At 40.1% G+C, this 25,854-nt stretch overlaps 3 protein-coding genes across 5 annotated transcripts; 2 read left to right on the plus strand and 1 right to left on the minus strand.

The window, feature by feature from the left end:
- Positions 1-124: 124 nt before the first annotated feature.
- On the plus strand, positions 125-9,080 carry ldhbb (lactate dehydrogenase Bb). 3 transcript variants are annotated; one of them, XM_071518011.1, is made up of 8 exons: positions 125-162; positions 4,693-4,829; positions 5,846-5,963; positions 6,300-6,473; positions 6,916-7,089; positions 7,233-7,350; positions 7,687-7,810; positions 8,609-9,080. In XM_071518011.1, exons 2-8 carry the CDS (start codon positions 4,701-4,703, stop codon positions 8,774-8,776), a joined length of 1,005 nt encoding a protein of 334 aa, XP_071374112.1. In that variant the 5' UTR covers positions 125-162; positions 4,693-4,700; the 3' UTR covers positions 8,777-9,080. The 3 variants fall into 3 exon arrangements, with proteins under 3 accessions (XP_071374112.1, XP_071374111.1, XP_071374110.1); XM_071518010.1 differs by lacking the exon at positions 125-162 and adding an exon at positions 849-931; XM_071518009.1 differs by lacking the exon at positions 125-162 and adding an exon at positions 1,968-2,081.
- Positions 9,081-13,045: 3,965 nt separating this feature from the next.
- On the minus strand, positions 13,046-17,663 carry golt1bb (golgi transport 1Bb). Its single transcript, XM_071518074.1, has 5 exons — positions 17,504-17,663; positions 16,346-16,437; positions 16,033-16,211; positions 15,843-15,924; positions 13,046-13,718 (listed from the first exon to the last, which is right to left on the minus strand). The coding sequence occupies exons 1-5, from the start codon at positions 17,526-17,528 to the stop codon at positions 13,680-13,682; spliced, it is 417 nt and encodes a 138-aa protein (XP_071374175.1). The 5' UTR covers positions 17,529-17,663; the 3' UTR covers positions 13,046-13,679.
- Positions 17,664-18,240: 577 nt separating this feature from the next.
- Positions 18,241-24,353, plus strand: slc35b4 (solute carrier family 35 member B4). Its single transcript, XM_071518070.1, has 10 exons — positions 18,241-18,692; positions 19,014-19,127; positions 19,217-19,319; positions 19,443-19,492; positions 20,019-20,100; positions 20,369-20,429; positions 21,191-21,300; positions 22,236-22,311; positions 22,963-23,038; positions 24,080-24,353. The coding sequence occupies exons 1-10, from the start codon at positions 18,616-18,618 to the stop codon at positions 24,327-24,329; spliced, it is 999 nt and encodes a 332-aa protein (XP_071374171.1). The 5' UTR covers positions 18,241-18,615; the 3' UTR covers positions 24,330-24,353.
- Positions 24,354-25,854: the final 1,501 nt, after the last annotated feature.

Raw genomic sequence — 25,854 nt, forward strand, 5'->3', positions numbered from 1 at the left:
CTTATAGGTGAATACCGTACCAGCTGACTGAGGTGACTGTTGGATTGCCGAACTGAGTCTCTGTAGGGGGATGGAAAGGCTTAGTCAATTAAATCCAGTAGGCAGCAGCAGCCTGACAGCACAGCAGGGAGAGGAGCAGGCACACAGTACAGCACATAAAGGGTAAGTCTTGCTGTAGCGTTGGAGAAAGGGGAAAGGACAGTGTTTACAATTCAACGGCAGACAGCAAAGGGATAGATTTGCATTGATAGCTGGACCTTTGTATCAACAGGTGAACTGCCAAGTTTTTGATGTGGTGTGCATGTTTAGATCTAGTTGGGCTCCTCTGTAAAGTCCTTGAGACATGCTTGTGATAAAGGGCTTTATAAACAAATGAACTTGAGTAGCCTACTTGAGGTAGAAAGATTTAGGCACTAGACTTGGTTTTGAGAAAGGTATACCTGACTGCTTTTATGCTTCAACAGTCTATTTGGGGTAATGCTGCCCCCCTTTTATTTATTTTATTTTTTTTATTTATTCTGTACTTGTTTTGTTATTCGTGATGACAGCTGCTCTGATTTGTGCATATTGTGTGTTTTGGGGTCATTTTCAGCCTTTGTACCCCTTTGTGCGCCTCCCATAACATATAAATCATATTTATTTTAGTGTTATTTTAGTTATTTATCATGAATTTCAGACACGTTTAATTTGCTGTGATATATGATATTTATAGTCCAAGTGTATGAATCGACACTTTGGTACAAGACGCCTCACACGAACCATCCTGTACATGCGAGGTGGGGTCTGCTTCTTATAGTTTATCATCTGAAGCAACTTCCATTTTGGCTGCTTTCTCCAGCAGAGCTGTCGCGCGCCTCCATAGAGCCACCGCTGTCTTCTCATCTGGACCGTTAACGGGACAAGTCGCTCTTTTTATCAGGAAAAAGCAAAAGTATGTACTGAACATGAATAACGTATTCAAGTACCTGTAGTTTTGTTATTCTTGTTTTTGTCTGGGACTTTTTTGGCTCATAAATAAGTCTCAAGATGAGAAAGGATATGATGACTAATGAAATTAAATGATGACTAATGAAATAATGAAAAATAATATTTTTTGGTAATATATTGTCCATATGTGCGCTACAGTCGTCTTGAACTCGCCTTCTACAGTTTAGCCCATTGCAGACTTATAATAAAGCCATTTAGATTATAGCGTTAAGACACGTATTTGCGGCTTTATCAACAAAAAAGCCTCATAGATTTAAAAATCCTGCCACCATCACTATGCATAGGCCGCCTGCTATCCTCAGCTATATTATCCACGCACCTCGCTGTTGATGATGTTGTTGTTGTCAAGTTCAAGGGTAGGCTATCTTATCTTTCTTGGACACCTTACAACCGTTTGCTATTCTCAAGCCCGTGCTGTCAGTCACAGAAAGTCAGAAATAAGCGATTATACCTTGTGGTATTTTAATTGAATGATTAATCAGGTAGGAACGTGTGTTCAGAAATGCTTGTGCTTTGCTTGTGATAAAGGGCTATGTAAATAAATGAACTTGAACTTGAGTAGCCTACTTGAGGCAGAAAGATTTAGGCACTAGACTTGGTTTTGAGAAAGGTATAGGCTATCTGTGACTGCTTTTATGCTTCAACAGTCTATTTGGGGTAATGCTGCCCACCTGTGTTTTTTTAATTTATTTATTTATTCTGTACTTGTTTAGTTATTCGTGATGACAGCTGCTCTGATCTGTGCATATTGTGTGTTTTGGTCATTTCCAGCCTTTGTACCCCTTTGTGCGCCTCCCATAACATCTAAATTATATTTATTTTAGTGTTAATTCAGTTTATGATTAATTTCAGACACGTTTAATTTGCTGTGATTATAGGATACTTATAATCCAAGTGTATGAATCGCAACTTTGGGACAAGACGCCTCACATGGACCACCCATATGACGTGGGTTCTTGCTTATCATCTGCAGCAGCTTCCGTTTTGGTTGCTTTCTCCAGCAGAGCTGTCGCGCGCCCCCATAGAGCCACCGCTGTCTTCTCATCTGGACCAATAACAGGACAAGTCGCTCTTTTTATCAGGAAAAAGCAAAAGTATGTAGCCTACTGACCATGAATAACGTATTCAAGTATCTGTAGTTTTGTTATTCCTGTCACACGTTTTTGTCTGGGACTTTTTTGGCTCATAAATAAGAATCAAGATGAGAAAGAATATGATGACTAATGAAATTAAATATTAACTAATGAAATGATGAAAGATAATTAGCAAAAAAAATATTTTTTGGTAATATATTGTCCATATGTGCGCTACAGTAGTCGTCTTGAACTCGCCTTCTACAGCTTAGCCCATTGCAGACTTATAATAAAGCCATTTAGATTATAGCATTAAGACACGTATTTGCGGCTTTATCAACAAAAAAGCCTCATAGATTTAAAAATCCTGCCACCATCACTATGCATAGGCCGCCTGATATCCTCAGCTATATTATCCACGCACCTCGCTGTTGATGAAATGCCTGACTTCTCCACTAAGACTGTCTTCAAGTTCAAGTTCAAGGCTATCTTATCTTTCTTGGACACCTTACAACTGTTTGCTATTCTCAAGCCCGTGCTGTCAGTCACAGAAAGTCTACAGAAAAAAAGCGACAGAGGCTATTGTACATTGTGGTATTTTAATTGAATGATTAGTCAAGTAGTAACGTCTGTTCAGAAATGCGTAATTAAGTGTCATGAAAACTATTCAATACATCAATACCTCCTGTGACCTTGCCGGCTAAGCCTCCGCATTAACCGCTCGTGTCTTTATCCATACGCTTGGAGCGCGCACGTTGCTTTCTCTTGGTAATCCAACTTCACTTTAGGCCTGTAATGAATGGACAGTCTCCCATACACTTTCACTGGAAATGTATCTCCGGTGCCTCGTGCATCCTCCAGGGGCGATGCACTGCAAAAGAGACGACTGTTTTGTTTTGTTTTTAGATATTTTGGCTCAGATAACATTATTTATGTCCGGATTGGTACATTCACGTTTGCAATACATCATGACTTGTATTGTAATCTTGTAAAGCACCTCACAATGTCATGAGTACAATGTAATCTAGTTGGCACTGTCCCTTTCAAGTATAAATCCCTTGCAGAGACAACAGTTGGAGATGTAATGTGCTACAGTATGTAAACAATGCCCAAATGTATAGGTGAATATTGAATTTTGAATGAATTTAGCATTGAATGACCAGTGAATCATACATAATTCAGATGTTATTTCTGCTCATTTTTATTTGATAATGACAAGATAGTAGCTGTGCATTACATTGATCTTATATCAGAGAGAGAGAATTGTCTAAAATTGTCTAACAATGTATACACTATATCTTTCAGTAAATATAATAATACTTTATTTATATGGCACTTTTCAAAACAAATATTACAAAGTGCTTCACACAAACAGATCAAAACAAAAGATGATAAAAGCAATGTGAAGATAAAACATAAAACCTTAGTCACACCAAATTCATTGGATAAAATGCCAGATAAAACAGGTTTACATTAAAATAATTACAAATACAAGAGATTAGAGTGATTATAAAAAGGCCTTCTGATAAAAACACATTTTCAGAAGTGTTTTAAAGGAATACTGACAATATAGTAGCTGTAACATACTGTTATGCATGACATTGCTCTTATATCAGAGAGAGAGACTTGCACATCATCTAACCATAATTTATACATTATATCCTTCAGCAAATATGATAGCAGTCGTTTCATATTGTTTTTCTAATGACAATAAAGTGCTATCTTATCTTATCTTATCTTATCTCATCTTGACACCCCATTGGGCACAAGGTTAATGTTCATGTGGGGTGCAGGTGCAGCAGATGGAGGCAGCGTTAAAGGATTACAGTAACTCCTTTAACAGTCTGCAGGCAGTCAGTCAAGTTCGGCATCCGATTAGAGCGTCGTCCCGTCCTCCATTTGGGCAGCAGGGAGGAGGCGGGAGGGGAGGAGGGAGGGGAGCGGAGCCGTGTGTCTGAGTCACATGCGCTCTGTGCTGCTGCTGCTGCAGCTGACGGGATACCTGCCTCGGCCGACTGGACTGCACAGCAGCGTCTGAGTCCGGGAGGTGTTGTGGATGCAGGGGGGTACTGAACTCTGTGGACACACGCACCTTAGGTACCGTTTCAGCTTGCCATGCTGATTACATGGTGGTATTTATACTTCGCAGCTCGGAGCATCGCCAAACAATGCAAGTATTCTGTCGCTGTTTCTGTGTCTGGCCGAGTGTCTTTTCAGGGTGAAGCCTGCAGAGGGATAGTGTCTGGCACCTGGCTCATTCACTGTGGGGGTTTTTTTTGGGGGGGGGGGTTTTCTTCCTGTGTGGATGCAATGGATCTAGGTGGCAGAGAGAAGTCACGCTTCCAATAGGGCTAGTGAATTAAATGTCAGACTTAATTTGTAATCCCTCTACACTCTAAACGACTAGAAGAGGTTGTGTCCTGAATGCAGTATTTATGAAGTTTGGCTTTGATTATTCAGCCTGCGGACTGGATGCAGCACCGTTTGTCCTCGTTCTGTCTGTGAGATATTAGTCACCCGTCTAAGACCGACATTTTGTCTGACCAGGTACGCTCTTCTCTCCCTCCCTCCCTCCTTCCCTCCCTCTTCCCTCCCTCTTCCCTCCCTCCCTCTTCCCTTTTTCACTCTCCAGCACTGAGAATGGCCTCAATTCTGCAGAAGCTGATCACCCCGCTGTTCAGCGGCCCCGCTGAGCCCCCCAGGAACAAGGTGACAGTGGTGGGTGTGGGCCAGGTCGGCATGGCCTGCGCCATCAGCATCCTGCTCAGGGTAAGAGCCGCACCATTTCTGCCCCTGCTCAGATTACCTGTCCGCTCCCTGGTGTCACAGGAGGGGTAATACCCAGGATCTCTGCCAGACTGACACCGGATTACTGATCTCTTGATGTCTGACCGGGTCTTATGTCATCACTGTCCTTGTTACAGTGCTGTGACAATGTCAGGAAAATGTCAGCTGTCACCAACTACAGTCACCTGCTACTACAGCAGTTCAGCAGCAGTAGTTGTAGTAATAGTAGAAGGATTACCTTCAACACACAGAACAGGGCAGAATCAGGACACTGCTTGCACAGGTGGAACAGAATATATCAGTTCTATAGAGAAACATTCAGTACAAAATGATCAGTGCCAGTGGGAAGCCGCACTAAAACAAAGGTCAGGTACAGGTCTAATGTTTTTATTCCAAAGTCTCATTGCACTAGGAACAAACAACCGCTTTAGCGTTTCTATAGACCTTATTTCAAGTGTTGCTCGAGTCCCGAGTCAGTCTCAAGTCTTGAGGCACAAGTCTCAAGTCAAGTCCCAAATCTAAATGTGGATTACAAAGTCAGGTCCAAGTCAACTCCATGTCATTAATATCAAGTTCCAAGTCTAAATGTAGAACACCAAGTCAAGTCAGAACAAATCAAGAGTCCAGAATCAATTTAACATCTTAAAAAAAACAAAATATCTAGGACTTGTCAATGCAATATGGTTTTAATAAGATAAAAAAAACTTGGTAAGAGCATCATGAGTTTGATTTCTATAATCAATTTCAACTTCAATGAATTCAATCATTCCATACAAATTCAGAATTTAAATTCAGTTGTCTGATGGAACAAATCTCATAACTTTCAATCTTCAAACACAAGATCTTTTATCAAGACTTTAGAAACCTTTTCAACTCATCAAAATACAAGTACAAGTCATGTGTCCTGGATGACCTGAACCCCCCTGGTGTGCGTGTGTGTGTGTGTGTGTGTGTGTGTGTGTGTGTGTGTGTGTGTGTGTGTGTGTGTGTGTGCGCAGGAGCTGGCTGACGAGCTCGCCCTGGTGGACGTGATGGAGGACAAGCTGAAAGGAGAGATGATGGACCTGCAGCATGGCAGCCTCTTCCTCAAAACCCCCAAGATAGTCGCAGACAAAGGCAAGTTTATAACTCTGAAACGCCTAGAAAATGTGGAACTCATATATCAATTATAATATAGATAAACACAGACACAGGTATTTGCAGAGTACAGCTAACCGGCAAGCAGTGTTACCAGTCTTTCTTTGTGTCTAGGTCACGATTCTTACCATTTTCTAGTCTGTTGACAGTGGACAAAAAAACACAAACTATATGCTGAAATTTGATTCTCTGATCATCTAAAGATGTGTGGTTTGGATGGAAATCGAGTAATCGAGTTAGCTCTCCCTCTCCTTCTGTATCTGTTGCCCGTTCAGCCATGCAGACCGCTTCACTCCTCTTTCTCCCCCCCATCAGACTACTCTGTTACAGCCAACTCCCGCATCGTGGTGGTGACAGCCGGAGTCCGTCAGCAGGAGGGGGAGAGCCGGCTGAACCTGGTCCAGAGAAACGTCAACATCTTCAAGCACATCGTCCCCCAGATCGTCAGATACAGCCCCAACTGCATCATCATCGTGGTTTCCAACCCAGGTACTGTTTAACACACACTAGCTGTATATCCGTTCACAGAAGTGCTGAAATGATTAGTTGATTAATCGATTAGTCGATAGACAGTAAATTTGTTAATTCGATAATCGTTTTAGTCATTTATCAAGTAAAAATGCCAAACATTTGATGATGAAGATTTGCTTTCTTTTCTCTGTTTCATATCATTATAAAATGGATACTTTGGGGTTTTTCTGGCAATTTTAAGACATCACTTTGGGTTCTGGTAACTTGTGATGGGCATTTGTCATTATTTTTTATTATTTTATAGTTGCAGTTAGTTGCAGTTCTACTTTACAGACACACACATTTTATACAGACGTTCTTCTTTCTCTCTTTCCCTCTCTCACTCTCACTCTCACACACACACACACACACACACACACCTCTTGATCGTGTAACCTAAGACTGTCTTTCCCTTCAACAGTTGACGTTCTGACTTACGTGACCTGGAAACTGAGCGGCCTTCCCAAGCACCGCGTCATCGGCAGCGGCACCAACCTGGACTCCGCCCGCTTCCGCTTCCTGATGGCCGACAAACTGGGAATCCACTCCAGCAGCTTCAACGGCTGGATCCTGGGAGAACATGGAGACACCAGCGGTGAGGATTTGTGTGTGTGTGTGTGTGTGTGTGTGTGTGTGTGTGACCGCATCTCTGAGTGTTACTATGTTAATGATGAGTGACTGCATTGACTGTGTGAAGTTTACGGAGGCAGAGGGTGATGATGTCATCATGTGTCTTAGTGCCTGTGTGGAGTGGGACTAACGTAGCTGGAGTCAACCTGCAGACATTAAACCCGGACATCGGCACTGATAGTGACGATGAGAACTGGAAGGACGCGCACAAGATGGTGGTGGACAGGTAGGCCGGTCTTCACTTGTTCTGCTGTGCATTTGCTTCCTTTCAGGTGACAGTACAAGTTTAAAAATAATAGTGATGAATGAGTTTTGAGGTGTGATATTTTTAGTCTCTTGGGGGTTTTTTGTATCTCACCTGCAAACATCCAAGTAATTTGTTCCTCTTCTTTCTTTTTGATTGTTGTATTTCATCAGTTCAGTTTTTGTCACTTCACTTCTATGCTTTATCACTGTTCAGATGAATAAATCAAAACATGAAGCGGTCCAGAAGCTGGCTCCACAGCTCAAACCTGGATAATTTTTGATACAGCGTCTTAAAGTGTGTCCCTGTGTGTCTCAGTGCCTATGAGGTGATCAAACTGAAGGGCTACACCAACTGGGCCATTGGACTGAGTGTCGCCGACCTGACAGAGAGCCTCATCAGGAACATGAACAGGATTCATCCCGTCTCCACCATGGTGAAGGTGAGGACTCTTCACACATAAACCTGCACAAACATATTCATTTTGACAACCATTTTACACATACAGACAGACAGAAACTCACTGCATCCTTCAAATATGCACACACACTATCACACACAGACTGCACCTTTTCCATTAAAAGCCATGTTTTGTTGGCTGTTATCTAAAGTTTTCTAACATGCACTTTGGTACCAAGCACTTCAGGGGTACTTTGGTACCACAAGTGCATGCATTTTTAGCAGATATATTCAGTATTTTTGTTGTTGTTGTGATTTTATTGCCATATTTTATCTACTAAACAATGCAAGACCATCTGTATGCAAAGAGATTTTTGCCAGCACAGTTTGTATTTGAAGTATAAAAATTTGAATTTGTCATACTCATATTGAGCCGCTGAATTAATCAAATTAACCTGTAAGGCACAATTTGAAATTGAATACAAATTGAATGTGATTCGAACTATTATTTCAAATTTGGTTTTCCCCAATTTAAATGTAGTTTGAGTCACACCTCTGGGCACAAGGGACTTTCGTGATGACTGGAAGAATTTGAGTGTCGAATTTGAACAAATTAATTAAGAAAGCCTTACCAATTCAAATATTGAATTAATTTATTCAACAAATTCATCTGTTTTAATTCACTAAGTTCAATATGGGCATGATAACTTAAAATTTATACAGCTGAAATTCAGTCTCTGCTGGCACTGCTGTCTTTCCATACTCGTGTCCTAATGTAGACAGTGCGGTTGATGTTGATGTTGATGTTGATGTTGATGATGATGTGGATGTTGATTGGCAGGGCATGCATGGCATCAGTGAGGAGGTGTACCTCAGTCTGCCCTGTGTGCTGAACAGCGGGGGCGTGGCCAGCGTGGTCAACATGACGCTGACAGAGGACGAGGTGGCCCAGCTGCAGGCCAGTGCCAGCACACTGTGGGACATCCAGAGGGACCTGAAGGACATCTAACTGAACAGCAGGGGGCGACATAGCTGCCCATCACCTTATTGCTCTGCAGTCCCAAAATACCAGACAGCTCCCACCGCACACTCTTTCACCCGCTGCCCTACGTAGATCCCCAGGCGTACGGGGTTTGTATCCCATGAGTCTTAGCTAGGTGTCAGGGTCCGCACTCGGCTGCTCGCTGGAGAGGAGACTAAAATGTGAGTCAACTGAGTGAAATCAAATGTTTCACTCATTTGTCTTTGACTGTGTTGCAGTATGGGACGATGTGTCACTCATGTTGCTTTGATGTGTAATAAAGCAAGTTTGTTGGTGCTTGAACTGGGAGTGCATGTGTGCATTATTCAGTGTTATCCAGGGGCGGGAAGAGTACTAGAATGTCCTACTCAATTAGAAGTACTGTTACTTTGCTGATATTTTACTTAAATAGAAGAGAAAGTAGTGGTGTATAAATCTACTTAAGTAAAAAGTAGCTCATTTAAAATGTAGGCTACTCAGAGCAAAAGTAACTCAGTTGCTTTCCCATGTGATTCTAAATGGATGAGAGGGCAGAGTTCAAACTAGATTATTTTAATTTGAACATTTTGAAAATTACAAAATAAAGTGCACAAACAGATAACTCTTCTCACTGTGAATGGCTCCACAATTGGCCAATTTACGACTGTCCAGTTTCTGATGTTTATGGTGAGACACAAAATGTGATTTAAAATGTACTTCAGGAAAAATCTACTTGAAAAAAAAGTTCACAAAAAAGCATGTTGCCTGGTGACCAGTGATATAAACAGGTAGGTAAAGTGCTGTATGACCTCCAGCCAGTGATGATCAAGGCAACCAAAGTACAATTGTATTTTCACAAAAACATTAATTTATGAGCACCTATCCTCATATAACTTGCATCAGATTGACAGTATAATGCATTTATGTCAGCCTAAAAATGTGGGTAAACCCTGTTCTGCAAATAAAAAGGTAGATAAACTAAACTGAAATGAGTTTAATCCCTTTAACCCCCCTTTTTTTCTGTAAGACTATGTCACATCCATATTCTGTATCTGCTCATTCCAACACTTCATTGAAGCTATAGCACACTTACACTGAGGTAAATATTCAAAGGCGCCATTTTTTTATGGCTACACCACTATATCAAATGGAAAAAAAATCTAGATGTTTGTGCAACATTTTATACACATTTCCCTATAATTCAGCATGATATATTTGGTATCTTTGGAAACCTTGGGACCTTAACTAGAATTTAAAATAAAGTTCTGTGGGTTTGAACAAAGCTTGGCTGCGAGACACGTGTTTGTCCCACATGCAGGACCGGCAGGCTGGAAGTGTCCATGGGTTTGCCCTCCTCTCCACCCCGGCTGTGACCTTAGTTTGACACAAACATGGTTGGTGGAGGCTGCCATTCCTGATCAGAGTGATGAGGCCACCTCGCCCCGTGACCCGAGCAGACGCTGTGATGATGTATGACTGAATGGTGTTCAGCATGGTGTTAATTATGGTGTGGTGTGAATAAGTTACTTGTTGCCTGGAGCCAGCGTGGATTTTTCTGAATCAGTGAAGGGAATTCCCTCTGCTGCAAGGTAACTTCAGGAACAAGCACAAACAAAGACTTCAATCCAGCAATAAATTTAAGATAGTATTAGAATTTATTTCAAGCATTACTTTTAACAAGCACAGCTCACAGTGTGTCCGTGACCTCTGGGAATCATACTGTATACATTGGCTGGAAAACAGAGGCTCACAGTCACAAATAATTCAAATTCAACCCTCTTTCATCCTGGTAATGCAGATAACCTGGATTTTCTCCGCCTGAAACACACAACAGATGGATAATCTGTTATCATAGTTGTTCAGAGAGCGGTCAGGCAGAGCAGGAGTGTTAATTTAGTAGATTACCTTCTTCCATAGCTTGCCGCAGAAGCTCCAGAAGGATGGATGCAGCCAGAGACATTCCCAGTCCGTCGCTGCTCCGACTGTGTGTCACTGACCAGAGGGAGGCACAGAAAAAACACTTTAGAAACTTGGTCACAAAAAGGAAATTGCAATGAAATACTAAACAGATACGAAGGCATGCCATAAAAAGTTACCTGAATACAAAACTATACAGCTTAAAGGTCTATGCATGTACAGAGTTTTACTACCTCATTCTCAAGATGAATGCCTAAATCTATAATCCTTGTTTTTGAGCTGGTGGGGTAAAAGCAATCTCACTCTTTTTAGAGTGACATAAATCTTTGAGATAAATTCATAGTATATATCAGAGGAAATAGTATCAAACTGATACTTTTAAGGGGGAAAAAATCATAAATAAATTCTTATAAAAAAAAATTTTTTTTTAATTTGTACTAGTGGTTGTTTGTCTAATAATGAGACTGGAGTTGATAGTTTACCCATATTTTTTATTCACCACTACATCACTCATTGCACTCACCTAAATGTAAAGTGTCTCCCTCCTCTCTGCCGGTGCGCTCTAATACTGAACGGTGTCGCTCTGCAACAGATTAATACAATCACTCCCACTCTTACACCGAATTTCACCAAAATAATTTCTATATTTTTATTTTTATTTTAGATAAAATGCAGTTCAAAATTAGCCAATTCTGTACAGTTTTAATTAACACTATAAAGCAGGTATGATATGATGGATATGATAAGAAACAAATATACAGGCAATACAGAATTATTCTTACGTGCGCCTTTAAGGTATAAGATGGCCTGGGGCGTCCAGTTTTTCCACTGAAGAGGGGTGAAAAAAATGTCTGAACTTAATATCTGATACTAACATTTTTATATACTCCATATTAGATATTGATAGATAGATAGATAGATAGATAGATAGATAGATAGATAGATATGATTTTTGTCAACTTTCACCCACCTGTGGCGCACTCCAAGAATGGGAAACCAATGTCACTAAAAGCAGCGTGACTGTCAGAGCCATCGCTGAGCTCTGCAATAACATATTTATTTTCATTAGATGATAACACCAATAACAAGAAGAAGAAGCAGAAGAAGAAGCAGAAGAAGCAGACAAACAATTTAGCCTACATTTAATTCATGACACACTTTTTCATAAATCAAATGACTTAATACTATATATTCAACTCCCTCTGAAAAGTATGAATGTTTCCAGACTTAGACTTCTCAGATAAACATTTTAAAGTTTCCGGCAGGTGCAAAGCTGCTAAAACTGATCAAAACAACATTAATTTAACTTACTTTCATTTCTCGAGCCCTCCTCCTCCAGACAGTTTGTTTGGTTTATTAGTTTGTTCTCGTCTTAATGAGGCTTCGGTTGTGCTTCCTCCTCCTCTTTCACTGCTACTAGATGTAAAAAAGCAAACAGCCTTATTATACAGGCTCACAGATGAGGATGATGATGCTGGGAGACACCTCATGCGTAATATTTCAGTTTGCCAGAGTGAGAGGTGCTGTTAAAACTGTCATTGCACATCAGTCACATCAATTAAAACACACACACACACACATCATATGAAACAGATTCAAACTTTTAAGAGGAAGACTCTCACATGCACCTGAGCCACTTACAGTAGGAGTGAGTTTTCACAGGGTCGCCTAGTGACGACACAGGCTTTTATGAATGAGGCTGATGTGATGACAGCATGTGATATGTGTGTGTGTGTGTGTGTGTGTGTGTGTGTGCATGTGTGCATCCTGGCTTCAGCAGCTCCAGGACTCATAACCTGAGGCTTGGCTACTGGAGGAAAAAGTAGTTTAAAAATAATGTATGCGAAGGAATACGTTAAAAATGCTTTCCATAACTAGCTGCAAATGCTATTCCAACAGTTTTAGTGCAAGACTTTAAATGTTCATGCAGATATTGCGTTGTTTTACTCTCATATGGAGTCTAGGAGGGATTCATTTGCATATATTTCTGGAAAATACCACATGTACAGCCTGGAGGCCAATTTGTGTGAACCGACAGGTTTGGGGTTTTTCTCCTTTTATTTCAGTTGTGACCAGAATATGTCTCCTTATCCCCAGAAAATTATAAGCACTTTGGGGATAAGGACACTTATCACTCTTAGCAGCCATTTGTGTCTTTTATAATTGATTGGAAATGCAGCTTTCTGTCAGCATAACATCACAGATTAGGAGGGAAGACAGACTCTCCTCTCTCATTTCTGGCAACAGGTCACAGTTGTTCAAACTCAACTTTCTTGAATGCTAAAATCCGTCTGTATGATCCTTTAAAGTAAATCTGAAACGCATGATCTCTGAAGCGAAAATATTTTCTCAACACAAATTAAAAAAAAAAAACACACACTTTATTTCAAGTATGCATTTACAAAAGTTACACAGAGTAAAACATCTCTCTGACAAGCCTCTTAATATATTTAAATAGAAAGTGACTGCGGTGAGAGCAGCGTCGTCTGAGCTGCAGATGTGTTCAGGTTCGCCCGGCCTTGGTCAGGTGGAGCACAAGCTGCGGCGTTTTTAACAACTGTACAAAAATTTCAGTAACACTTCATTGAAGAACCTAAAAATACTCTCAGTGACTGTTCAGGCACACAACATAGAGGAAAGGCTGCCGAGGCGTCCAGATAATCCAGTGGTTGGTCCCAACGCGTCCATTATCAGTTGGTAACGAGTGGCAATGATACAAAAAAGGGAGGCCTGCTTCCAGCCTTCAAAATAAAAGTCCCTTGGTAACAATGTCCAATGGCAGCGAGATATAAAGCCATTTCCTTCTGACAGAGGAAACGTCATGATGTCAGTCGAGTGTCCAAAGGAAAACGTCTTTCCTTTGTGTCGAAACATGTTTGGATTCACAGTTGTGACTTTTTTGCTATGGGGAGGCGATGACCAGAAGGGAAAAAGTCACTATTAGAAGCAATCATAAATACTGAGACTTCTCCTCCAAAACGACGACAGCCTGTTGTTATACCATATTGTTGCTCTCGCCAACTTTGTCCACCAACTGGAAGAGAACAAGAGAATAAGACATGGTTACACATGAGCTACAAACACACCGTTAAAGCTTAGAGGGAGAACAGAGGCAGGAAATACAACAGGAGAAATGTGTGTAGATACTCTTTATATTTGGGTCCCTTTAAAGTCACAACGAAATGGCATTTTCAGAGCATCTTGCCTCTGAAATTGAAAGTATTTCCGGGTGACTTTGGGGCAGGGCATAACATGGGGACGGATTAATCAAAAGTGTCTGATAGAGTAAACCGGCAGGACAGCAGTGTCCGTTTGGGAGAGACAGGCAGTTTGTTCAAAAATCTGCGAAAATATTACTGTTTGGAAATTGTATGTATGCTTTCTGGTATGTGATTACCAGATATTGAGACTGAGTGGCCATTTCGTTTTAAACTTCATTATTTAAGTCTTTATAATATATGACAGATTTATCAGATTAAGGTGTGACTTGAAGGAAATTAAAGCCAAGTTATTCCTTATGTATAAAGAAAATGGTTCACTGATATCTTGTTTAAACCTAAATTAAGGACATACTGTCAAATCAAGAAGGCTCATATTACAGAACTTCCAGTATCCATTATGGCATTAAATGTAGCAGCACATGGTCGACTACACTGCACACCTGTAGTGAACTACATGGGGACAAACTGCTGTGATAACTGACCCTGGACACTGACAGTCTTCACAAACTCTTCACACTCACAGAGGCTTTACAGAGACAACTGACACACAATGTCACACCAGCCATGAAGTGGGGAAACCCAGGCGGCTTCATGATGCACAGAGCAGCTCTGTTCAGTACAACAGAGTCTCTGTTCTGAGGCGAGACGAGCGGCTCGTCCAACAGAGAGCAAGACTGAGGAGGCACCGGAGAGCACAGGACAGGAAAAGATTAGGAAAAGTCGTCATTTACATTTCAGTGCGAGACTTCCCGTCATTTCAAAATGTGTTAAAATCCGGGCAGCCCGGTGGCTCGGCAGTCTAACACGCGCACCATGTAGAGGCAACATCCTGGGTCCCTTTCTCTCTCTCAGTCTTTCCTGTCTCTCTCAATTTTGAACTATCTAATAAATGGCAAACTGTTGAAATGCTGCGATAACAAGTGTGAGACACTGTGTGGGAATTTTTTCCAAACCCTGTCTACATGGATTCTTTGTAGGTCCAGGAAACATGGCTGAAATCAATATCACAATAATAGGATTGTTTTCATTATCAATATATATATATATATTACAATATGGCTTATCTATGCAAAATCACATGTTAAATAATCAAATTGATGTACATCGCTCTGAACTGCATAGTAATGTTAGGTGTGATGTCACATTTCAATTATCAAATAATATTCCTTAAAAGATAAGAGTATTTTAGTTTTTAAATAAAATTTGCTTGTCATAATCAATTCAGATGACAGAATTGTGTATCACAATGTCAAAATATCTTCATATCATCACGATATGATTCCACTGAAAGACAAATGATAATATTAAAGCTGAGCTCTACTCCTATGAACCAATTACCAATAATCATGTGAGCAGAGGACCGACTGTTTTCAGTTGCCTTACGCCTCGCAATATCAGCCACAACATGTCCTCAAGCTCTGACACCAACTATATCCCAAAGTCTGATGGTGAAAGCAAATTTTCACACTTTTACCTAGAGCTGGGCAATATGGTTGAAGTCAATATCATGATAAACATATGGATCAATATCGATATATATCATGATGTGGCTTATGTATGAAAAATCACATTAAATAATCAAATCAATGTTCATCCCATCTAATCGAATGGTAATGTTAGGTGTGATTTTCAAATACAATTCCTTAACATGTTTCATACCTGATTTGATCAGAGTTTTTAAATAAAATGTGCTTGTTATCATCAATTCAGAAGACAGAATTTTGTCACGATATCCCAGTATCTTCATATCATCACGATATTATTCCACTGTTCCACACAAGATGATAATATTGAACTATCCGCCCAGCTCTACTTTTACTGCAGTCAAAGAGGTGAATGATTACTGTAGTGATGCGAGTGTTGTAATGGAAAGTGCAACCCAAACTATCTGAAGGGCCGGTCAGTGTCTGTGGTTCACTGCTCATCATGATACTCACACTGCTGATCCCTGGTAAGTTGAGCAACGACCCGAGAACAGGAACCCGCCTGATGAAGCCTATCGCCACCGGGAAAAACCCCCTGTTAAAAAAAAAACAAAAAAAAAAAACAGAACAAGATGAGACCAAAAACTCCCACTAATCCGGGATATAAAACTGAAACAGCCTTTTACTTCTGAACTGAACTGACCTGAATAAGAGGAAGAAACCGTAGATCTCCAGGACGACGCCGATGATTGGCCAGCCAATCAGAACCACGAACACGCCTCCCAGGAAGAAGCTCGTGGCTTTTATTTTGTGTTTCTGGAAGAAGAACCTGAACGTGCGCTCCAGGCCGATGACGAACGACAGACCTGCCACAAACAGGATCTACACACGAAAGACAGACGCACAAATAAACGCTTTTGCGATAAGACACAACATGGCAGTCTGATCCAAGACAGTGATAGTAAAGGAAGGATTTAAAGTTCCTGAGATCGGATCGGGATCGTAGATCAACTCACATTTCCGATGGCAAGAAGAGCTTTATCGAAAAACAGCATCATCCCAAAGAAGAGGAAAAACACCCCGAAGCCCGTCAGCCCCATGCCGATTTCTGCAGATTTGAAAAAAAAAGAAAAGGGAAAGGAGTTATTTTTCTTGCCATGTAGCTGCATTCAAAAAGTCATACAGTTATTTTAAGAAGAAACTTTAATGATCCCCATGGGGTAATTTAATTTTGGAGCAAATGGGGGTTATATGAACATAAACAAACAACAATTTTAAACACTGGAAGATATTAGGAAGGATGGATGAAAGTATGAAAAAAGGCATAATCCATGCCTTTTTTCATGGGTTAGGGTTAGCTAACACCATTAGGAGGCAAACCAGCAGCAGCAGTCTTAGTAGAAAATACTGTGACCATAAAATAATGAGAAATATGAGTAGAATGGCATATGTGTATTTTATATTTTTTTCAGTTATAACAAATGAAAGGAATGTGACTATGTGAAGAAAACACTATGTAAAAAATCCCTTTAAATTACAGGAAGTAACCAGTAATATAATAACAAGTAATATCCAAGTAAAAAAGATGTAATAACTACAGTTACAGCATTAGAATGACTGGTAATTACTGAGTAATATACAAGTAAAAAAAAAAAGGTGCTTTTACCAGTATTGTATTGTATTGATAAGTGGCACTATCACACACTTTTGAAAACTTAGAAAGGTGCTGGAGGCGAAGGATAAACTAGTTCAAAAAGGAAGAAACACACTGTTTCTATTATCTTCATCAGGGAGGAGGAAGAGTCATTTCAGAGTGACTACACCTGTGCAGAAACAATCTCTTTCTTCATTTTGATTTCATTCATTTTTCATCTATTTTACTTGGATATTACTCTTTTTTTTTCTAGTTATTACAACAGCCTGTAATTTAAAGGGTTGCCAAATCTTGCAATGTTGCTCTAGGGTATTCTTCATATCAGTTTTACACAGTGACCTACTATCTTCCTATCATGCTAAAATAAACGATTATGGGGAAAAACAGTGCTGGTTAGCTGGGCCCGCCACCAAAAACAACTAACCCCATTCATTCAGCAAAGCTAAACTGGGTTACATAGCAACATTATCACTTTGTTACAGACAAAGAACAAATGCGGAAAAGCACAAACGGCTCTTACTCTGTGAATCCGTGAGAGAAATCATTTTGGCAGCAGTGCGGGACTTGGCAAATCACGCAAAACTCTTCTTAAAATTCAACAGAGTTGTTGTTTGGCGTTAACTAAATTGTTGATAGCAGCAGTGGAGGCGAAGAAGCTAGTAGCGGCTTTTCGCCACGTCTTCCGGAACCACGCACGCACGCAATCTACCAAAGATCGTCTATGTCTCGGGAGGATATATCACTCAACAGTAAAAAAAAAAAAAAAAAAAAAAAAAACTGACCCGGCTTCCGGATTCGTTTCGCCACAAAATGTGCTTCCCTGGCGGTGTGCCTTCATCTTGATTTCACGCCAGGAAAGAAAATAACAAAATCATTTCAATTCTTGTTGATTTTCCTATCGCTGGTTGGCAAAAACGAGAAGAACAATCTAAAAAACATCCCAAAATTAATCTATCTAGTTGCCTCCTATTCGTATCTCAAACGTTATTCCTACTTTATGAGTCATTACTCAAAGACTACTCTCACAAAACAAAATCTCAAAATTAACTTCTGGGTGTTTAAAATGCTTTCAGCTTGTGTTTAATATGGTCCAAATTAACAATACATGTTTCTAACGGAAGAAAACAGGAAGCCAGCAACTTTTCTCCGCTGACGTTTCTGGTCTCCGGATATACGGGCAGAGTGAGACATCTTCACTTTTTATCCCCTCAGACCCTACTAACCTGCGCACGCGTGCCCGAACACGTCTGTGAATCACAACTGCGCAGTGACTCCGCCGATATCTACTGTATTCACGATTTTTAGACGTTATGGTAGCATTATTATTTACGAGAATAAATATACTACAATAATTGTCTTTGTCTAACTTTGTCTGGCATAGAGAGACTGTGAAACAAAAGCTTTAAGAGTTCCGTGTGTTTTTCTGCGCGATGTCAAGTAACGAACTACAACACCCATGAGCTCATTATGAGGAAGAGACTCCTGTAACCTCAGACGTGTTCAACAGAAACAGGAGTTTGTGCAGAAGCTCCTCAGGAAAAACAAGCAGTGTTGAATATTTGCCAGAATGCTCTTAATGGGAATTCGCTTCCAGAAGTGACACAGTTTGCCAAAAAGCTTTCATTGTAAATCATGGGGACCGTTTTTGCCATTGTTCTTGTTTTTGTTGGATGCTGTAGCAATGTGGTATTTCTGGAGCTACTTGTAAGGTCAGTGACAAACTTGGACTGTTATGGACTGTTTGATCATTTCTGATGCTTCTGTCTTCTCTGTTGCACTGCCAGTACAAAACATGATCGTAGCTGTAACATTCATATTACTCTGTGATGGCCTGACAACGATTTGTTACTTTATCTAATCAATATCTGTAGCCACTCTTGGGCTAACTCTTACATTTGCATATTTGAAAGCAAATGGAAGAACCTAACCCTTTCCAGTAAGCTGTGCACCATGAGCTGGAGGCCTATTGCATGTTGATGCTGGATATTTCCCTGATTTATTCCAGTCTCCTCTGTTGTTTTGCTCTTCAGAGAGTTTCCAGGATGCGGCAACATTGTCACCTTCGCTCAGTTTGCATTCATTGCACTGGAGGGATTCATCTTCGAGACAAACTTTGGGAGGAAGAAACCAGCGATCCCCATCGGGTAAGAGAGGTGGCTGATGGGGGTTTGAACCTCCTGCCATGGATGAGACGGAGAGCAGACACTCAACCTCTTACATCTCTGTTTTCCAGCAACTATGTGATCATGGTGACCATGTTCTTCACAGTCAGTGTGATCAACAACTACGCCCTCAACTTCAACATCGCCATGCCGCTGCACATGATCTTCAGATCTGTGAGTCCTGCTGTTCACCTTCCAGCTCTGAGTGTTTCCCTCCATCCGTTACAGACACCTTGGCCTAATCTCCCTGTTTGACTGCTGCTTTGTGTGTGTGTGTGTGTGTGTGTGTCTTTACAGGGATCGCTAATCGCTAACATGATCCTGGGCATAATCATTCTGAAGAAAAGGTATCCCTGCAAACTCACAATCCCTTATTGCTTTAACAAACATTTTAGCCTAGGGCCGGGCAATATGGTTGAAATTAATATCACAATAATAATGTTTTCTATATCGATATATATATTACAATATGGCTTTATGCATGTAAAATAACATGTTAAGTAATCAAATTGATGTTCTGTTATTGAATTGTCATTGTTCATTGTCATTGAACTGCATGGTAATGTTAAGTGTGATGTCAAACAAAACACTGACATTTTCAAATAATATTCCTCCAAATGTTTCATACTTCCTTTTTGTCAGAGTTTTTAATAAAAATAGCTTATTGTCATCATTTTACACAGCAGAATCACAATATCATTCCACTGAAAGATGCTAAACGATGATATTGAATTATTGCCCAGCCCTATTTTAGCCTAAACCTTTTCTAAATAGAGTCAAAGTGAATGTGTTTGCATGCTTGTGTGTCAGAGTATCCTATTTCAATGCGCTCTTTGATTGCCGTTATTTCTGTCTCACTTTCTCGTCCTGCAGGTATTCAGCAAGCAAATACCTGTCCATAGTATTGGTTTCAGTTGGCATCTTCATCTGCACCATCATGTCTGCCAAACAAGTGGTGAGTCACCCACTGATGGTGTTGTGTAACACATTTTTTTTTATACATAGTTGGTGCACCTCAAGCAATATATATATTTTTTAAATATTGTAATGTGTTCTCTGCTGCAAGCTTTCTGTTATTTGTAATTTTGTGTCTGCAGAGTTCATTCATTCATTCGGTGTTTATTTGAATAGGGACAGATACATAGAACATTTAAAAAAAAATAGTTTGATGTCACATATCATAACATTTGTAGCCTAAGCTAATTTACAATGTTTGTCCCTAGAATGTGTCAAATGAAGGTTCAGAGGAGGAAGGTGTCTACGCCTTCATGCACTGGCTTTTAGGTGAGTTTTGGCTGCAGTCAGGCACAGCGAGTCTGTGTTTACTGTATAGCTTTCATCGCATGTTGTCTTGTTCTAGACTGACTTTGCATTTTGTGGCACCTCTCACTATATGTGCACCTATACCAGAGATAGATACAGGGTTCCTACACAGGTCTGGAAAGTATGGAACTGTATGGAAAAATAATTTGGTGTTTTCCAGGTCTTGAAAAGTTTGGAAATTGTACAAAAAAGTTTGTGTTGTCTGTCTGTTGTCATCTTAAATATTATGGGATTTGTCACTGAAGAATAATCTTCATCATCTGTGGAGTGATATGGCAGTTAGACGACTGTCTATATAAACTGTATTGAAGACCAAAATGTTCGAATCAAATCAAGAATATAAGGTCTGGAAAAAGTATGGAATTTTGAAATTGAAACTGTGTAGGAAGCCGATAATAGTGAACATTAGCGGTTCACAGCATACAGATATGTAGACATGTTGGCAAGGCAAGTTTATTTAAATAGCACATTTTATTTCATATACACAGGAACTTCAAAGTGCTTTACAAAAGGTATATAAGATATTAGACAAATACAGGATAAGATAAACAAAAAAGGCAAATAAAAAGAGATGATAAGAAGAGAGAAAAAAATAAAGAATTGAAATGCATAAGAAGAGAATCTCTGGTAGCAAAAATATAAAGAAAAGCATAGAAATGTAACAACAGCAACATAACCATAGCGTGCACATATCAACTTTTCTGTGTTCCCTGTCCCTGCAGGTATTGCCATGTTGACCTTTGCTCTGCTAATGTCTGCAAGAATGGGCATTTTCCAGGAGACGCTGTACAAGCAGTACGGTAAACACTCCAAGGAGGCCCTCTTCTACAATGTGAGTGAAATGTCCTTCAGCTCCAGCATGCAGTTCTCACTCTTCAAGCTTCATCTGAGCTTTTGTTTTTGTCAGGGAATGTTTCCTCTAGCGAACTCATTATTTCCCCAACTACAGATTTTTACACCGTGAGCTGTGCATAGGGTTGCAAAATTCCGGGAATTTTCAAAGTTGGAAACTTTCCATGGGAATTAACGGGAATTTATGGGAATTACCGGGAATTTATGGGAATAAACGGGAATAAACCAGGAATTTACTAAATTGAAGGTATGCTCTTAATAGGGAACTTAAATATAGTTGGGGAAAATATATTTTAGCATAATCCTGACTAAAACAACCAGATATCATGCAAGAACAGTTGAATATCTATGCTATTCCTCAATCACATGCACACATAGCACACTACTTACTGCAGGGCTGTTGAGGCCACGCCCCCTACATGCACTGTGCATTCCTGTGCATTTTTGTTAATTTTTGAATGGGTTGGGTCGGGGGGATGAGTAATATTTAACTCAACATTCATGTTTTTGTTCTTCAATGAAAGAATTGATTGTTCAATAAAATATTTAACACTTGATAAAGTTCTACTTACAAATAAATCTGTTTTAATTGTATTATTTTGGATGGATGTCTGCTTATAACAAAACAAATATTTATGCTTGGATATGATACCTTTCCATTAAATTACCCTCAATTCCCAGTTAATTCCCATAAATTCCCATAAATTCCCATAAATTCCCATAAATTCCCATAAATTCCCATAATTCCCATGGAAAGTTTCCAATTTGGAATATTTCCAAAATTCCCCAGCTTAACTTCCCATGGAAATTTACCGGAAACTTTCCGGAAATTTACCGGAAATTTTCCACCCCTTTGCAACCCTAGCTGTGCAATGTATGAAATGTTACAAGTAAGCTCTTCCCTCTCTTTCACAGCACTGCCTGCCTCTGCCTGGCTTCCTGCTTCTCTCCACCAACATCTACAACCACTCTGTGTACTTCAGCCAGAGCAGTAAGTTAAACTGTTAATATACTTTATCGATGTATTTGGAGTGTGGAGTTTGCGTGTTCTCCCCGTGTTCAAGTGGGTTTCCTCCCACAGCCCAAACACATGCAGGTCAGGTAGATTGGAGACTCCAAATTTCCCATAGGTGTGAGTGTGTTTGTCCGTCTATCTGTGTTTGCCCTGTGATGGACTGGATTTCCCTACCTTCCCCCCCAATGCATGCTGGGATAGGCTCCACCCCCAGTGACCTTGAACAGTAATAAGCAGGTAAAGAGAATGAATGGATGGAAATGTTGGCTGTAACATGCCGATATTTTCCAATATATTCTTTTACATTCAGTGTGTAGTGTTGATTTTTTTCATACATGTAAGACAGAAAAGAAGGGATTAAAGGATGATCTGTGACAAAACTGAAGAGTTGAAATTTAACTCCCCGGTGCATGAAATGACCTTAGTCCACTGATCTATGGAGAGCCACAAATATCACTTTGACTCAGACGTGCAGTGACAAGACCTCAGAGACACATTCTTGTATTCACAGGAGAATAGGGACGGAAGTGAGTGGAAAGATTGTTTTTCAGTGTGTGTCTTTAATCTCAGATGTTTTGTTGTGGGAGTGTTCAGAGTTGGGATGTAAATAAAGGTTTTCTCTTGCAGCTCCTGTAGCGCTGCCTGTGATTGGCCTGACCGTGCCAGTGCTGTGGATCTACCTTCTGATGAACGTCATCACACAGTATCCTGACAGAAAAACCTTCTTACTGGCTTTTATTTATTTAGCTACTTCTCTATTATACATGAATATTATAATATTGCAGGGACTCAGATATATCTATCGTCTGGGCGCTGCTGTGGTTTGGTGTGCTTACTGTTGTCAGAACTCACTACTATCACATCACTTTTGTCGGGTGAAAACCTTGAACCTCCAAAATGTAAGAAAAATAGCCTTTTTTTTACAACTATGCATTTTTTTCCTTTTTATCTAACTGGTTTTTGAAAAGGTTTCATAAACCCACAGAGGAGCTTGTAATCCTTCAATTGAAGTTAAAACATGAAAATCACCAAAATTGGAGTTATGGTCTCACCTGACTGTGACAATACGATATATAACTCCTGTCTTAATTATAAGATAGATATTCATATTTTTCCAGAATTTCATGTCTTGGCGATAAGATCTTTTTCAGCCAGTAAAAAATCTTCTTTTTCAGCCAGAGCAACCATGCTACTAGCTAACATGTTACAAACACACCTAATTTAACAAGCCAACTAGGGCTGCAACTAACGATTATTTTCATTGTCGATTAATCTGTCGATTATTCTCTCGATTAATCGATTAGTTGTTTGGTCTATAAAATGTCAGAAAATGGTGAAAAATGTTGATCAGTGTTTCCCAAAGCCCAAGATGACGTCCTTGTTTTGTCCACAACCCAAAGATATTCAGTTTACTGTCATAGAGGAGTAAAGAAACCAGAAAATATTCACATTTAAGAAGCTGGAATTAGAGAATTTTGACTTATTTTTCTTAAAAAATTACTCAAACCGATTAATTGATTTTCAAAATAATTGGCGATTAATTTAATAGTTGACAACTAATCGATTAATCGTTGCAGCTCTAAAGCCAACATAGCAATATACCAGCAAACATGCAGCTAACAATCAGCCAAAGCAACAATGATAATGTTGGCAGTCTGGGAGTTTACACAGTTTTATTGAACTCATTGTGTGTTGCTCTGGTTTCCTCCCATTTCCTGTTGTAGCCTTTAACCGCCTTCCTCAGGTACGTGTGTATCCGCGGCGTCTTCATCCTGACCACAGAGTGCGCCTCGCTGACCGTCACCTTGGTGGTGACGCTGAGGAAGTTCCTCAGCCTCATCATCTCCATCCTGTACTTCCAGAACCCCTTCACCGCGTGGCACTGGGTCGGCACGGCTGTGGTGTTCCTGGGCACGCTGCTGTACACGGAGGTGTGGAGCAGCGTGCGGGCGGTCCTGCGGGGGCCGGAGGTGAAGGAGAAGAAGGCGCAGTGAGGGAGGAGGGAGAGGGGAGGAGGAAGAGGGGAGGAGGAAGAGGGAGAAGGGACTGTTCGCATGGAGAGAGCTTTTGCACTAGAGCGGTGTGTCGGTCACGGACCTCGAGGCTGTTCTAGTCTTTTTTTCTCACCCAGCTGTTGCAGCAAGCCCAGTATTATTTTAGATGGTTTACTTTCTATGAGTAACAGAGGTGGGGACTCGAGTCACGTGACTTGGACTCGAGTCACAAATGTAACTGCTTGAGATTTGACTCGACGCATGAGGAGAATACTTGAGACTTGACTTGGGTTCTGGTGACTAGGGACTTGACTTTGACTCGAAAAGGTTGACAGAAGATCTTGTGTATGTGTAAATAGATTAGATTTTTCCACCAGACAACTAAATTTAAATTTTCTGAATTTGTATGGAATGATTGAATTTATTGACTGATTATAGAAATCAAACTCATGATGCTCTTACCAAGTTTTTTTTTATTCTATTAAAACAATATTGCATTGAAAAGTCCTAGATATTCCATTTTCTTTAAGATATTAAATTGATACTGGACTCTTGATTTGTTCTGACTTGACTTGGTGTTCTACATTTACACTTTAGACTTGACATTAATTACATGGACTTGGACTTGACACTGTAATCTACATTTAGACTTGAGACTCGATTTGAGACTTGTGCCTAAAGACTTGAGACCGACTCGGTCACACCTCTAATGAGTAATGTTTTGCATTTTGTTTTCATACTTGATTATGCAATGTGGATTATAGGTAAAAGATCACTCCAACCCCCCCAAGAACTACATTACTAGAAATACCTCACCAGCACTCCACATATGCAAAATCTTGGAAAAGCTTACAACTTAATTTTGTCAGTTTTGTTTGGTTGGTTGAATATTTATTTAGATCATTTTCTAAATGTGAGAGGACTTTGTGATTTGTTCTGTATTTAACATCAATGTCAGTAGCGTTTCTCTGAACACCATAAATATGCTGTTGTATAGACAAAATACAGGTGGAGCCAGGATGACTGGGAATGTTGCAGACTGGGTTGAAATACAGAGCGATAATTCATGGATTATCGTAACGGTGCTGGGCATCTGTGGTTTGGGGCTTTCTCGTGTGTCCTAGTTGAATTTGTCTGTCTCAGGTGTTTTGGACCAATATTTACCAACAGGAAACATGTACATGCTGTACCTTAATAAATCATGACACCCATACCTGCCAACTGAAATAAAAATGACAATAGTGACAAATGTAGATTATCTGTAATCTAACTGAGTCCCCATGTCTACAAGATTGAGCATTTTATAGGAATAAAGTGTCAGAAACAAGCTGTGTATTTTGCATGGGACTGTTTTCTTTTCTTCTTGGGAACACGATGTTCATCTACACATTTTCCTCGAGACAGGCGACCAATCCAGAAAAGAGTTGTTCAACTCCCATTTCCTCTCATCCAATGGGAGCTGCCGTTGTTCACATCTCACAAGTGGGAAGGGCAGATTCTTGCAGCTGTGTTTGGGGTTTTCTTT

Source organism: Centroberyx affinis, unplaced genomic scaffold (genome assembly GCF_046629955.1).
Source record: "Centroberyx affinis isolate AG114_WGS23_722 - 3 ecotype Tasmania unplaced genomic scaffold, CSIRO-AGI_Caff_v1 ptg000549l_1, whole genome shotgun sequence".
Taxonomy (NCBI): Eukaryota; Metazoa; Chordata; class Actinopteri; order Beryciformes; family Berycidae; genus Centroberyx; species Centroberyx affinis.

Bases quoted from the DNA above. Each gene is read 5' to 3' on its own strand.
- ldhbb (XM_071518011.1), top strand. From the start codon at position 4,701: ATGGCCTCAATTCTGCAGAAGCTGATCACCCCGCTGTTCAGCGGCCCC. The intron at 6,474-6,915 runs GTACTGTTTAAC...TCCCTTCAACAG, and splicing joins CATCGTGGTTTCCAACCCAG to TTGACGTTCTGACTTACGTG. The intron at 7,090-7,232 runs GTGAGGATTTGT...CATGTGTCTTAG, and splicing joins AGAACATGGAGACACCAGCG to TGCCTGTGTGGAGTGGGACT.
- golt1bb (XM_071518074.1), bottom strand. From the start codon at position 17,528: ATGATTTCTCTCACGGATTCACAGA. The intron at 15,925-16,032 runs GTCAGTTCAGTT...TTTTTTTAACAG, and splicing joins GGTTTCTTCCTCTTATTCAG to GGGGTTTTTCCCGGTGGCGA. The intron at 13,719-15,842 runs GTGAGTATCATG...GTTCTCTTCCAG, and splicing joins ACTTACCAGGGATCAGCAGT to TTGGTGGACAAAGTTGGCGA.
- slc35b4 (XM_071518070.1), top strand. From the start codon at position 18,616: ATGGGGACCGTTTTTGCCATTGTTCTTGTTTTTGTTGGATGCTGTAGC. The intron at 19,493-20,018 runs GTATCCCTGCAA...CTCGTCCTGCAG, and splicing joins ATAATCATTCTGAAGAAAAG to GTATTCAGCAAGCAAATACC. The intron at 21,301-22,235 runs GTGAGTGAAATG...TCTCTTTCACAG, and splicing joins AGGAGGCCCTCTTCTACAAT to CACTGCCTGCCTCTGCCTGG.